This window comes from Vulpes vulpes, chromosome 12 (assembly GCF_048418805.1).
Source record: "Vulpes vulpes isolate BD-2025 chromosome 12, VulVul3, whole genome shotgun sequence".
NCBI lineage: Eukaryota > Metazoa > Chordata > Mammalia > Carnivora > Canidae > Vulpes > Vulpes vulpes.
The window spans coordinates 24,963,939-24,978,641 of NC_132791.1; the positions used below are offsets into that span (position 1 = coordinate 24,963,939).

General features: G+C 38.6%; 1 protein-coding gene across 1 annotated transcript; it reads left to right on the forward strand.

Moving 5' to 3' along the window:
• The first annotated feature begins 6,962 nt into the window (after positions 1-6,962).
• Positions 6,963-8,496, forward strand: LOC112927612 (COP9 signalosome complex subunit 3-like). Its single transcript, XM_072728127.1, has one exon. It carries the CDS (start codon positions 7,355-7,357, stop codon positions 8,228-8,230), a length of 876 nt encoding a protein of 291 aa, XP_072584228.1. The 5' UTR covers positions 6,963-7,354; the 3' UTR covers positions 8,231-8,496.
• The last annotated feature ends 6,207 nt before the right edge of the window (positions 8,497-14,703 follow it).

Sequence of the window (14,703 nt, forward strand, 5' to 3'; positions counted from 1 at the left end):
ACCAAAATGAATACTAAATACCAGTACCATTAATTTATGGAGCCTTACCCTACACCAGAGACTGTGGGTGCTAATTTATATACATCATCACTAAATCTTGTCACATCCTAGAAAGTAGGTACTGTGTTGTTCTTTAAAAATTAAAAAAAAAAAGAGGCCCAATTAATTACATTTTCTAAGTTTACACAGCTAGAAAAAGGTAGAGTCCAAAGCATATGCTGTTTTCATAAGACCAGTTTCTTTTATGGATATAATTTTAGTGGTACCGGAAAATCTCTATATCCAAACTGTCTTTTTCACAGCCTTGTCAATCCTTGGATCCCTCACTGTGAGAGATTTGGTCTCTGTTCCTTTTTAAAAATCCAAATTCCTTGGGAGGGGTAAGAGTGTCACATCAGTCACTTTATACTTGAGAATGAGCAAGTTGAAAGGTCCTTTCATGTTTGTAAGTGTGGATAGAGTGGATGGCAGAGAGGACCTGAGGATATAGGCATTGTTTTGGGAGGAAGAGGCTACAAGGAGAGAGGTTAAGGGATGAAAGAGGGGTGGGCTAAAAATGTGAACATTGTCCACCGCAGTGTGGTTCATGCTTCAGGTCATTGTACTTAATGGTTGGATATGGAACATGAAGAAATCACATTGGGCTTTAAAAATCAGAATAAAGCTGACTCTGATGGTCTCAATATCTTCACCCAGGCAGTTCTGCAGCTCCCAAGAGTGTGAGCTTTGGAGCCAGAAGGTCTGAATTCAATCCCAACTCATCCGTGTATTGGTGTGTGATCTTGTGTATTTCCCCAAACACTGTGCCTTGGTTTCTTCATTTGTGAAATTGGGATAATGATGGGGTTGTTGGAAGAAAACCGGACTTTTAATAAGCGCTCGAGAAATATAAACTATTATTATATGTTTTTATTTAGCCCACCTCAAGTTCTTTTTTGGAATGAGGGCTAATATATAAAATAAGCATATTAAAAAAGAGCTAATATGTAAAATAAGAATATTTTAAAAATATTTTTAATTTATTATAATGCAAATAGTGTTGTCTTCTTTTATGATTTTCAACTTACGTGAAATTCCAAAAATACCTGAGAAATGCTCAATTAGGTTCAATCGACTATAATGCCATTTACATAAAAATAGTTATTCCCTGAATAAATTATAACTAAAAATAAAATTTGTTGAAGTTTCTTTGGTTACTAAAGCAATTGCTTTATTAATTTGACATTTGGGAGTTCCTATTTTGTATCAGTACTGTGCCGGTTTCTGAGGGATGATCCACTGTGAAGAAAGCGTAGTCCCTCTACAGAGAGCCCACAGTCTAGTAGAAAATACTGAGAGATGAACAGATGAGTATTTTTTAAAATAAGAAAACTGTAAGAGACATAAAAACAGAAGGAAAGAAAAAATCTCACCTCCCAGAAGTAACTCATTCTTTACAATTTTGATTTTTTCTTTATGTATATATATGTATATACACTGTATGTATGGTTTCTATACTGCTTTTGTCTTAACATTTTATTCTTTTACTCCTATCATTAGATAATTTTAGAAAACATGATTTTAATGACTAGTATGATATCATTTACACATATCAAAATTAATTTCACCATCATTCCTCTTACAAATTTAGATTTCTTGTTTTTCACTAGATTTTACTAGATTATACCTAAAACTTGGTTTTATGTAAATCTTTATGTGAGTATCTGATGTGTTCTGTAGCATAATAACTCTTCAAAATAAGTACACATGATGTAAGGAAATATCAGAAAAGGTAATGACTAATCTAAGGATTTGTAATAGGTATTGCCAAATTCTTGTAGAAAGTTTGTGTCAGTGGTATAAGCAAATACAAATTATGCTGAATTTTTACTACTTTTATTTTATTTTTGCCAATTTTATGAGTAAAAATGATATATACTTTAAATTTTCAATTCTTTGGTCACTAGGGTGAATTTTTTGGTCCATTTGTGTTTTTATTTTAGTTATTTGAGTAAAACTGAGGCTTTCATACTTTTTTTTGGCCCTTTCAATTTCTTTTGTGAATTGCCTATTAATGTTCTTTGAGAGTATTGCCATATTCAATTTTTTTCTTATTGAAATTTATGTATTAAGAATATTAAAACTTTGGGGACGCCTGGGTGGCTCAGTGGTTGAGCATCTGCCTTCCACTCAGGGCGTGATCTGGGTCTGGGGATTGAGTCCCATGTCGGGCTCCCCACAGGGAGCCTGCTTCTCCCTCTGCCTATGTCTCTGCCTCTCTGTGTCTCTCATGAATAAATACATAAAATCTTAAAAAAAAAGAATATTAAAACTTTGCTAGACATTTTGTTCTTTCTAGTCTAAAGAGGAAGGAAAAGAACTAATTCAGAGAGAAATAGATGTGAGAGACTAGGCAGTTCCAGAGAGAGATAAAAAGAATGCCTGTAAGTAGGTGCTATTCTTATCCCCATTATACAGATGAGGAAAAGGAGGCTTAGAGACTCTGATAATCTGTAAATTTCTGGGGCAGCCAGTAAATTTAAGAAGAGGGACTCCAGAATGTAGAATGCTGAAGTCTAGACTTTTGATCAGTATGCTGTACTGAGTCTTCCCTGCTCTTTGCTACTGTAGAGGCTGCCACCACCACTCATTCTTTTCTATGGATTACAGATGTTTCATACCGTCCTTAACAATGTAGGTTGGAGTTGCAGAGGAGTAGGTCTGACATGATTAGATTAATCTTTATATGTCATTGTATTGTATCATTTCACTGGTTCCAACTAGCAAATATTTTTTATTATTTTTCTGTTTGAAATTGGTCAAATAGAGAAAGTGTAGTGGATGTAGCAGACACTTCCATGCACGTCTACGTCCTTGTTTACTTGAGAAAAACATATATTCTGCTGTTGGTGTGTGTGGTGTATTATAAATATCAATTAGATCCTGTGAGTTGATGTTAAGCTGTTAAACTGTTAAGTTCTTCCCTGCCCTTGCTGATGGCCTTTGTAGCAGTCCCATCAATTTTTGAGAGAAGAATTTTGAAGTCTTCCACTATAATTGTGGACTTCTTTCTCCTTTTAGTTCTGCCACTTCTTGTTTCGCTTATTTTGCGGCTCTATTTTTTGGTTCATACATATTTAGGATTGCCGCATCTCTTTGGTGGATTGATCCTTTTTGCGTCTTCTAGTGTCCCTCTTTGTCCCTCGTAATTTTCTTTGCTCCAAAGTCTACTTTGATATTAATGTAGGCACTCTTGCTTTCTTTGATTAATGCTTGCTATATATATATTTTTAAAGATTTTATTTATTTATTCATGAGAGAGAGAGAGAGAGAGAGAGAGAGAGAGAGAGAGAGAGAGGCAGAGACACAGGCAGAGGGAGAAGCAGGCTTCATGCAAGGAGCCCAATGTGGGACTCGATCCTGGGTCTCCAGGATCACACCCTGAACTAAAGGTGGCGCTAAACCACGGAGCCACCGGGGCTGCCCGGTATATCTTTTTCTATCATTTCGTGTTTGGTCCGTTTCAATTGAAGTGAGTTTTTAGATAGCACAGAGTTGGGCCATTTTTATTTTTTATCCTTTCTGTCAATCCTTGTTTTAAATTATGTATTTAGACTATTTATATATATTTGTATATAATTTATATTTAATGCAATTTTGATATGTCAGTGCTTTAGCCTGCCATTGTTTTCTGTTTTTCTCTGTTTTTTTTTCTTTTCTCTATTTTTCTCTTTTCTTCTATTTTCTTTTTCCTGCCTTTAGTGGGTTACTTGAACATATTTTATAATTTTTTATTTTGATTTCATTTTGATTCAGGTATAGTGTTTTTGAGCCCATCTCTTTGTATGGACTTTTCAGTCATTGCAGTTAAGCTTACTTAAATTATCCACCTACTGGTGTCAACATTTTTGTCATTTTAAATGAAATATAGAAGCCTAACCTCCACTTTGGTCTCTTTATCCTCTCTTTTTGTAATATATAATATAATTAATATAATATAATATAATATAATATAATATAATATAATATCCTAAAAAACAAGAAAAAATATTCTAAACGGTGGAGAGAAAAAGCAGGCTGTTTAGGGACCTCAGCACCCAAGGAATGACACAGTGGTGAGTTTCCTGAGGTTCCTTTTTGCCTCCTCTATATCCCACATTGGATGCTGAAGAAAAAGGTTGCATCTGAGAAAGATGGTTGGGCACAGATTCAAAGCCTGCTCTCTCTGAATAAAGAACCAGGAAAGCGACAATTTAACAAGACAGAGAACTTTTCAATAACAACCGCCTTACTCCAACTGAATATCATGGAAAAACAAAGGTTCCTTGCTGCCTCTATCACTGAAGACCAAGTGGGGAGACTAAATTTCCACTCTCATTTGGTAATAATGAAATTTCGTATGATTTCTGTTTTTCTAAATTTGTTGAAGTTTGTTTAAGGCTTATAATATGATCTATGTGTACGTTCTGTGTACAGTCAAAAAGAAAGTATGTTTTGCTGTTGTTGAGGGGAGGCTTCTACATATTATTTAGATTTAGTTGGTTAACAAGATTGTTTAGGTCTTCTGTAATTTTAATGACTTTGATGTTATTCTATCCATTTCTGAGGGTTTGTTATTTCCTTTTTCAGTTTCATCAGTTTTTTGCATGTATAGTTAAAGCTCTGCTGTTTGGTGCATACATAAATTATTATTCATTCTTGGAGGATTGGCCTTCTATATAGTGTCATATTTCATCCCATATCTTATTTTTTTGAAGTTTACTTCATATGTTATTAATATAGTTACTCCAGCTTTCAATTGTATAATGTTTTCATGGTTTATCTTTTTCTATCCTTTTCCTTTTTATCTACGTATGTCTTTAAACTCCAAGTAGATTTCTTAAATACAGCATATATTTAGGTCTTGCTTTTTTACCCAATCTGAAAATTGTTGTATTGTAACTGTTTTCCTTACATCATCCACATTTAATGTTATTATTGATGTGGTTGGATTAAAATAGATTATTTTTCTGGCTATTTTTCATTTCTTTTATCTGTTCTTGGCTCTCCCACTTTTTCTACCTAGATAATTTTTATGATTCTGTTTTATCTCTTCCATTGACTTATTTATACCTCTTTGAAAATATCTTTTAGTTGTTAACCTAGGGTTTATAATGTACATGTTTAATACTATCATCAAATGATACTATACTACTTTATGTGTGGAGTAAGAACCTTCCAACTGTAGATTCTCAATTCATCTTTTCCATCCTTTGTGTCCTTTTACTTTTTCATATGTTATAAACACAAAAGGCAGTGCTACTATTTTTTAGAGTAATTAAAAGTAAGGAAAGATTAATTTTACCTTTATTTATTCCATTTTTAAAATTCTTGTTTTTTTTTGTGGGTTCATTTTTCAATCCAATGTTTTATTTCTGCCTGAAGCACTTTAACATTTTCTGTAGAGTAGGTACACTGACAATAAAAAATTTTCTCAGTTTTTGTCTGAAAAGTATTTGTTTTTCCTTCCTTTTGGAGTGATATTTTTGCCAGATATAGAATTCTAGGTTGGTAGTTTTTCTTTCACTACTTTACTGGTATTGTCTTTTAGTTTAGATGTTTCTGATGATAAGTTTGCTATAATTTTTGTTTTTCTTCCTCTGTATATAATGCTTCCTTTGTATCTGCTGTCTTCAAGAATTTTCATTGTCTTTGTTCTTAGTAGTTTGAATATAATAGGCCTAGGGTTTTTTTTTTTTTAATCATACTTGTTGTTCTCTGGACTTCTTGGATGTGTTATGTCATGACTACCATTAATTTGGAAAACTCTTAGCCATTATTTATTTATTTATTTATTTTTCTTAGCCATTATTTTTTAAGTATATTTTTTCTGACCCTTTCCCTCTCTGTCATCCTCTGAGATATTGTTCCAAGCTCTTGGATGTTCTATTTTTAAATTTTTTCATTTATTTTTCTTTATTGCTAGATTTCAATTTGGATAGTTGCTATTGACATTTCTTCAAGTGTACTTATTCTTTCCTCAGCTGTATTCAGTGTACTGATGAACAGTTGAAGATATTCTTTATCATTATTACTGTTTTATCTTTCTAGCATCTTTCTGATGAAATTGCCCCTCTGACTTTGGATGTCTATCACCTTTTCAATTATAGCTTTTAACATATTAATCAGAGCTGTTTTAAATTTTTTGTCAAATAGTTCCAATGTCTGGGGCAAAGGCCAGAATTTGCATGGGGTTTTAAGCAGTGCTCAGAGTTGCTTATCAAAATGTAAATTTATAGAAAATCATTACAGTCCAGCAAGCTCACTTGGCCAACTTGCAGGAGTAAAATTGAAATAATAAAATAGAAGAAACACTCTGGCACTCTGTTAGAATATTATTCTCACTAGAATACTTAAATGTGGCAAACTTAATTCCGGAACTTAAATTCATAATCTCTTCACAAGAGCTTTATCCCTTCTGTAGCTCTTATATAAATGTTCTGGAGATTAATTTAAATATAATTTTTAAGGATTATATTATAGGTTCCTTTTGACCCAATTTGTTAAAAATATTTCTTTTTCCCTGTCACTAATTCCCTCACTAATTTCTACAGGCAATATTTCTTTAGAAAATGCTTCTAAGGCTTTAGCAAATGCTCAGACAACTAACATCAAGATTTTTTTTCAAAGCACTGTCATGTTTTTAATTTCCAAAACAGCCAGAAAAATTACATGAGTGGCTCTGAAAAATAACCCCCCGTGTGTGCACACACATACAACATAAATCATATGGAGGAGGGGCAAGATGGCGGAAGAGTAGGGTCTCCAAGTCACCTGTCCTCAACAAATAACCTAGATAACCTTCAAATCATCCTGAAAATCTACGAATTCAGCCTGAGATTTAAAGAGAGACCAGCTGGAACGCTACAGTGAGAAGAGTTCGCGCTTCTATCAAGGTAGGAAGACGGGGGCCTCTGCTGCTTGGGCCTCTGCTGCTTGGAGAAATATGGCGTCTGCCTTGGAGCAATTCGTGAACAGTGTCCGACAGCTCTCGGCTCAAGGGCAAATGACTCAGCTTTGTGAACTGATCAACAAGAGTGGGGAACTCCTTGCAAAGAACTTATCCCATCTGGACACCGTGCTGGGGGCTCTGGATGTGCAAGAGCATTCCTTAGGCGTCCTTGCTGTTTTGTTTGTGAAGTTTTCCATGCTTAGTGTTCCTGACTTCGAAACGTTATTCTCACAGGTTCAGCTTTTCATCAGCACTTGTAATGGGGAGCACATCCGATAGGCAACAGACACTTTTGCTGGGCTTTGCCATCAGCTGACAAACGTGCTTGTGGAAAGGAAACAGCCCCTGCGAGGAGTCAGCATCCTTAAGCAAGCCATAGACAAGATGCAGATGAATACAAACCAGCTGACCTCAATACATGCCGATCTCTGCCAGCTTTGTTTGCTGGCAAAATGCTTTAAGCCTGCCCTCCCGTATCTTGATGTAGACATGATGGCTATCTGTAAAGAGAATGGAGCCTATGATGCAAAGCACTTTTTATGTTACTATTATTATGGAGGGATGATCTATACTGGGCTGAAGAACTTTGAAAGAGCGCTGTACTTTTATGAACAGGCTATAACTACTCCTGCCATGGCGGTCAGTCACATCATGTTGGAATCATATAAAAAGTATATTCTAGTTTCTTTGATATTACTTGGAAAAGTACAACCGAAATACATGTCTCAAATTGTGGGTAGATTCATTAAGCCTCTTAGCAACGCGTACCATGAGTTAGCACAAGTTTATTCAACCAATAATCCCTCAGAACTCCGCAACCTGGTGAACAAGCACAGTGAAACTTTTACTCGTGATAACAACATGGGGCTGGTGAAGCAATGCCTGTCTTCTCTTTATAAGAAGAATATTCAGAGGCTAACCAAGACCTTTTTAACATTATCGTTACAAGATATGGCAAGTCGTGTGCAGTTATCTGGACCTCAGGAGGCAGAGAAATATGTCCTACACATGATAGAGGATGGTGAAATTTTTGCAAGTATTAATCAGAAGGATGGAATGGTCAGCTTCCATGATAACCCTGAAAAATATAATAACCCAGCCATGCTTCATAACATCGATCAAGAGATGCTGAAGTGCATAGAGCTGGATGAGCGACTAAAGGCCATGGACCAGGAGATCACAGTGAACCCCCAGTTCGTACAGAAGAGCATGGGATCACAAGAAGATGATTCTGGAAACAAACCATCTAGTTACTCTTGAAACTAACATCCATCCTGAGTTAGATGAAATTTATCACCTTGGCCAGTGGCAAGTGTTAGGAGGGCAGCAGGGAGGACCAAGCCTGTGTGACCTGGACATTAAGAAATTACATTTTGTTTTGATATCTTCAGTCCTATGTGCTTTAAGAAAACCATTCTCTCTGCAAAGAAAGGAAAAAAAATTCAAACTTTAAAGTCTGTTGTGGATTTATTTATCCTCAGATTAATGTTGTTGCATTAAATCTACATTTTTGTTTTAAATTAAAAAAAAAAGGTAGGAAGATGGGGTGTGTGGGGGGGTAAGAAATAAAGGAACAAAAGGCAGCTAAGGGGGAGGGGCCCCGTGAGGAGCCGGGCTGAGGCCGGGGCAAGTGACCCCAGGACAGGAGAGCCCCGTCCCGGAGAAGCAGGAGCTGCACCAACCTTCCCGGGCGGAAAGGGGCTCGCAGGGAGTTGGAGCAGGACCCAGGAGGGCGGGGATGCCCTCGGGCTCCCTGGGACAGTAGCAGAGGAACTGCGCCCCGGGGAGAGCCCCACACCCCGCAGCCGAGCTCCCTAAGGGCTGCAGCGCGCACGGCGGGACCCGGGAGCAGCTCGGAGGGGCTCCGGCGGCGGCTCCGCGGAGGGGGCTGCACGGCTCCTGGAGCAGCTCAGCGGCTGCGGCTCCGGCAGAGGAAGAGGCTCCGCAGAGAGGCGGCTGCGCGGCCGGGAGCGTGAATCCAACAGCGCAGGCCCCGGAGCACAGGGCGCCGGGACACAGCCCAGGATCTGGCCTCCCCCCGGGACAGGCAGAGGCCGGGAGGGCCCAGGACAGCAAGGATGCTCCTGCCCCGAGCTGAGCAGATCAGCGGCCCCGCCCCGGAGCCTCCAGGCCCTGCAGACGGAGAGCCCGGAGCTACTGCGGGAGTTGACTCCAGGGCTCCAGAGCTGCTTTAGCCATTGTGGATGTTCCTCCTGGGGCCTCACGGGGTAAACAACCCCCACCGAGCCCTGCACCAGGCAGGGGGCAGAGCAGCTCCCCCAAGTGCTAACACCTGAAAATCAGCACAGCAGGCCCCTCCCCCAGAAGACCAGCACCACGGACCAGTTCCAGGGGAAGTCAAGGGACTTAAAGTAGACAGAATCAGAAGATACTCCCCCGTGTTTTTTTTTTCTTTTTGATTTCTGATTGCTTCCCCCACCCTTTTTTCACCTTTCTTTCTTTTTCTTTCTCTTTTTTCCTTTTATTTCTTCCTTTTTTCTTATTTCTTTTCTCTTTTCTTTCCTTCTCTCTCTTTTTCTCCTTTTCCCAATACAACTTGTTTTTGGCCACTCTGCACTGAGCAAAATGACTAGAAGGAAAACCTCACCTCAAAAGAAAGAATCAGAAACAGTCCTCTCTCCCACAGAGTTACAAAATCTGGATTACAATTCAATGTCGGAAAGCCAATTCAGAAGCACTATTATACAGCTACTGCTGGCTCTAGAAAAAAGCATAAAGGACTCAAGAGACTTCATGACTGCAGAATTTAGATCCAATCAGGCAGAAATTAAAAATCAATTGAATGAGATGCAATCCAAACTAGAAGTCCTAACGACGAGGGTTAACGAGGTGGAAGAATGAGTGAGAGACATAGAAGACAAGTTGATGGCAAAGAGGGAAGCTGAGGAAAAAAGAGACAGTCAATTAAAAACCATGAAGACAGATTAAGGGAAATAAACGACAGCCTGAGGAAGAAAAACCTACGTTAATTGGGGTTCCCGAGGGCGCCGAAAGGGCCAGAGGGCCAGAATATGTATTTGAACAAATCCTAGCTGAAAACTTTCCTAATCTGGGAAGGGAAACAGGTATTCAGATCCAGGAAATAGAGAGATCCCCCCCTAAAATCAATAAAAACAGTTCAACACCTCGACATCTAATAGTGAAGCTTGAAAATTCCAAAGATAAAGAGAAGATCCTTAAAGCAGCAAGAGACAAGAAATCCCTGACTTTTATGGGGAGGAGTATTAGGGTAACAGCAGACCTCTCCACAGAGACCTGGCAGGCCAGAAAGGGCTGGCAGGATTTATTCAGGGTCCTAAATGAGAAGAACATGCAACCAAGAATACTTTATCCAGCAAGGCTCTCATTCAAAATGGAAGGAGAGATAAAGAGCTTTCAAGACAGGCAGAAACTGAAAGAATATGTGACCTCCAAATGAGCTCTGCAAGAAATTTTACGGGGGACTCTTAAAATTCCCCTTTAAGAGGAAGTGCAGTGGAACAATCCACAAAAACAAGGACTGAATAGATATCATGATGACACTAAACTCATATCTGTCAATAGTAACTCTGAACGTGAACGGGCTTAATGACCCCATCAAAAGGCGCAGGGTTTCAGACTGGATAAAAAAGCAGGACCCATCTATTTGCTGTCTACAAGAGACTCATTTTAGACAGAAGGACACCTACAACCTGAAAATAAAAGGTTGGAGAACCATTTACCATTCAAATGGTCCTCAAAAGAAAGCAGGGGTAGCCATCCTTATATAAGATAAACTAAAATTTACCCCGAAGACTATAGTGAGAGATGAAGAGGGACACTATATCATACTTAAAGGATCTATCCAACAAGAGGACTTAACAATCCTCAATACATATGCCCCGAATGTGGGAGCTACCAAATATTTAAACCAATTAATAACCAAAGTGAAGAAATACTTAGATAATAATACACTTGTACTTGGTGACTTCAATCTAGCTCTTTCTACCCTGGATAGGTCTTCTAAGCACAACATCTCCAAAGAAACAAGAGCTTTAAATGATACACTGGACCAGATGGATTTCACAGATATCTACAGAACTTTATATCCAAACTCAACTGGATACACATTCTTCTCAAGTGCACATGGAACTTTCTCCAGAATAGACCACATAGTGGGTCAGAAATCGGGTCTGAACTGATACCAAAAGATTAGGATTGTCTCCTGCATATTCTCAGACCATAATGCCTTGAAATTAGAACTAAATCACAACAAGAAGTTTGGAAGGACCTCAAACACGTGGAGGTTAACGACCATCCTGCTGAAAGATGAAAGGGTCAACCAGGAAATTAAGGAAGAATTAAAAAGATTCATGGAAACTAATGAGAATGAAGATACAACTGTTCAAAATCTTTGGGATGCAGCAAAAGCAGTCCTAAGGGGGAAATACATCGCAATACAAGCATCCATTCAAAAACTGGAAAGAACTCAAATACAAAAGCTCACCTTACACATAAGGGGCTAGAGAAAAAACAGCAGATGGATCCTACGCCCAGCAGCAGAAGAGAGTTAATTAAAATTCGAGCAGAACTCAATGAAATCGAGACCAGAAGAACTGTGGAACAGATCAACAGAACCAGGACTTGGTTCTTTGAAAGAATTAGTAAGATAGATAAACCATTAGCTAACCTTATTAAAAGGAAGAGAGAGAAGACTCAAATTAATAAAATCATGAATGAGAAAGGAGAGATCACTACCAACACCAAGGAAATACAAACGATTTTAAAAACATATTATGAACAGCTCTACACCAATAAATTAGGCAATCTAGAAGAAATGGACGCATTCCTGGAAAGCCACAAACTACCAAAACTGGAACAGGAAGAAATAGAAAACCTGAACAGGCCAATAGCCAGGGAGGAAATTGAAGCAGTCATCAAAAACCTCCCAAGACACAAGAGTCCAGGGCCAGATGGCTTCCCAGGGAATTCTATCAAACTTTTAAAGAAGAAATCATATCTATTCTCCTAAAGCTGTTTGGAAAGATAGAAAGAAATGGAGTACTTCCAAATTCGTTCTATGAGGCCAGCATCACCTTAATTCCAAAACTAAAGACCCCACCAAAAAGGAGAATTACAGACCAATATCCCTGATGAACATGGATGCAAAAATTCTCAACAAGATAGTAGCCAATAGGATCCAACAACACATTAAGAAAATTATTCACCATGACCAAGTAGGATTTATCCCCGGGACACAAGGCTGGTTCAACACTCGTAAAACAATCAGTGTGATTCATCATATCAGCAAGAGAAAAACCAAGAACCATATGATCCTCTCATTAGATGCAGAGAAAGCATTTGACAAAATACAGCATCCATTCCTGATCAAAACTCTTCAGAGTGTAGGGATAGAGGGAACTTTGCTCAACATCTTAAAAGCCATCTACAAAAGGCCCACAGCAAATATCATTCTCAATGGGGAAGCACTGGGAGCCTTTCCCCTAAGATCAGGAACAAGACAGGGATGTCCACTCTCACCACTGCTATTCAACATAGTACTGGAAGTCCTCGCCTCAGCAATCAGACAACAAAAAGGCATTAAAGGCATTCAAATTGGCAAAGAAGAAGTCAAACTCTCCCTCTTCGCCGATGACATGATACTCTACATAGAAAACCCAAAAGCCTCCACCTCAAGATTGCTAGAACTCATACAGCAATTTGGTAGCGTGGCAGGATACAAAATCAATGCCCAGAAATCAATGGTATTTCTATACACTAACAATGAGATTGAAGAAAGAGAAATTAAGGAGTCAATCCCATTTACAATTGCACCCAAAGGCATAAGATACCTAGGAATAAACCTAACCAAAGAGGTAAAGGATCTATACCCTAAAAACTATAGAACACTTCTGAAAGAAATTGAAGAAGACACAAAGAGATGGAAAAATATTCCATGCTCATGGATTGGCAGAATTAATATTGTGAAAATGTCAATGTTACCCAGGGCAATTTACACGTTTAATGCAATCCCTATCAAAATACCATGGGCTTTCTTCAGAGAGTTAGAACAAATTATTTTAAGATTTGTGTGGAATCAGAAAAGACCCCAAAAAGCTAGGGGAATTTTAAAAAAGAAAACCATATCTGGAGGCATCACAATGCCAGATTTCAAGTTCTACTACAAAGCTGTGGTCATCAAGACAGTGTGGTACTGGCACAAAAACAGACACATAGATCAATGGAACAGAATAGAGAACCCAGAAGTGGACCCTGAACTTTATGGTCAACTAATATTCGATAAAGGAGGAAAGACTATCCACTGGAAGAAAGACAGTCTCTTCAATAAATGGTGCTGGGAAAATTGGACGTCCACATGCAGAAGAATGAAACTAGACCACTCTCTTTCACCATACACAAAGATAAACTCAAAATGGATGAAAGATCTAAATGTGAGACAAGAGTCCATCAAAATCCTAGAGGAGAACACAGGCAACACCCTTTTTGAACTTGGCCACAGTAACTTCTTGCAAGATACATCCACGAAGGCAAAAGTAACAAAAGCAAAAATGAACTATTGGGACTTCATCAAGATAAGAAGCTTTTGCACAGCAAAGGATACAGTCAACAAAACTAAAAGACAACCTACAGAATGGGAGAAGATATTTGCAAATGGCATATCAGATAAAGGGCTAGTTTCCAAAATCTATAAAGAACTTATTAAACTCAACACCAAAGAAACAAACAATCCAATCATGAAATGGGCAAAAGACATGAAGAAAAATCTCACAGAGGAAGACATAGACATGGCCAACACGCACATGAGAAAATGCTCTGCATCACTTGCCATCAGGGAAATACAAATCAAATGAGATACCACCTCACACCAGTGAGAATGGGGAAAATTAACAAGGCACGAAACAACAAATGTTGGAGAGGATGCGGAGAAAAGGGAACCCTCTTACACTGTTGGTGGGAATGTGAACTGGTGCAGCCACTCTGGAAAACTGTGTGGAGGTTCCTCAAAGAGTTAAAAATAGACCTGCGCTAGGACCCAGCAATTGCACTGTTGTGGATTTACCCCAAAGATTCAGATGCAATGAAACACCGGGACACCTGCACCCCGATGTTTCTAGCAGCAATGTCCACAATAGCCCAACTGTGGAAGGAGCCTCGGTGTCCATCGAAAGATGAATGGATAAAGAAGATGTGGTTTATGTATACAATGGAATATTACTCAGGCATTAGAAACGACAAATACCCACCATTTGCTTCAACGTGGATGGAACTGGAGGGTATTATGCTGAGTGAAGTAAGTCAATCGGAGAAGGACAGTGTATGTTCTCATTCATTTGGGGAATATAAATAATAGTGAATGGGAATAGAGGGAAGGGAGAAGAAATGTGTGGGAAATATCAGAAAGGGAGACAGAACATAAAGACTCCTAACTCTGGGAAATGAACTAGGGGTGGTGGAAGGGGAGGAGGGCGGGGCGTGGGGGTGAGTGGGTGATGGGCACTGAGGTGGACACTTGACGGGATGAGCACTGGGTGTTATTCCCTATGTTGGTTAATGAACACCAATAAAAACTTAATTTATTAAAAAAATAAATCATATGATAGTTCTTTTAAAAAAAAAGTTGGAATATTTTGGTCATTTGCTTTTGGGGAGTAAGTTGTTACTGAGGACTATTTTTTTTGATATGTGAATAATAGATAAGCTTTACTTCACAAGTCTTCACCCATCTATCCACC

Coding starts and splice junctions, on each gene's coding strand:
- LOC112927612 (XM_072728127.1), top strand. CDS start 7,355: ATGCAGATGAATACAAACCAGCTGACCTCAATACATGCCGATCTCTGC.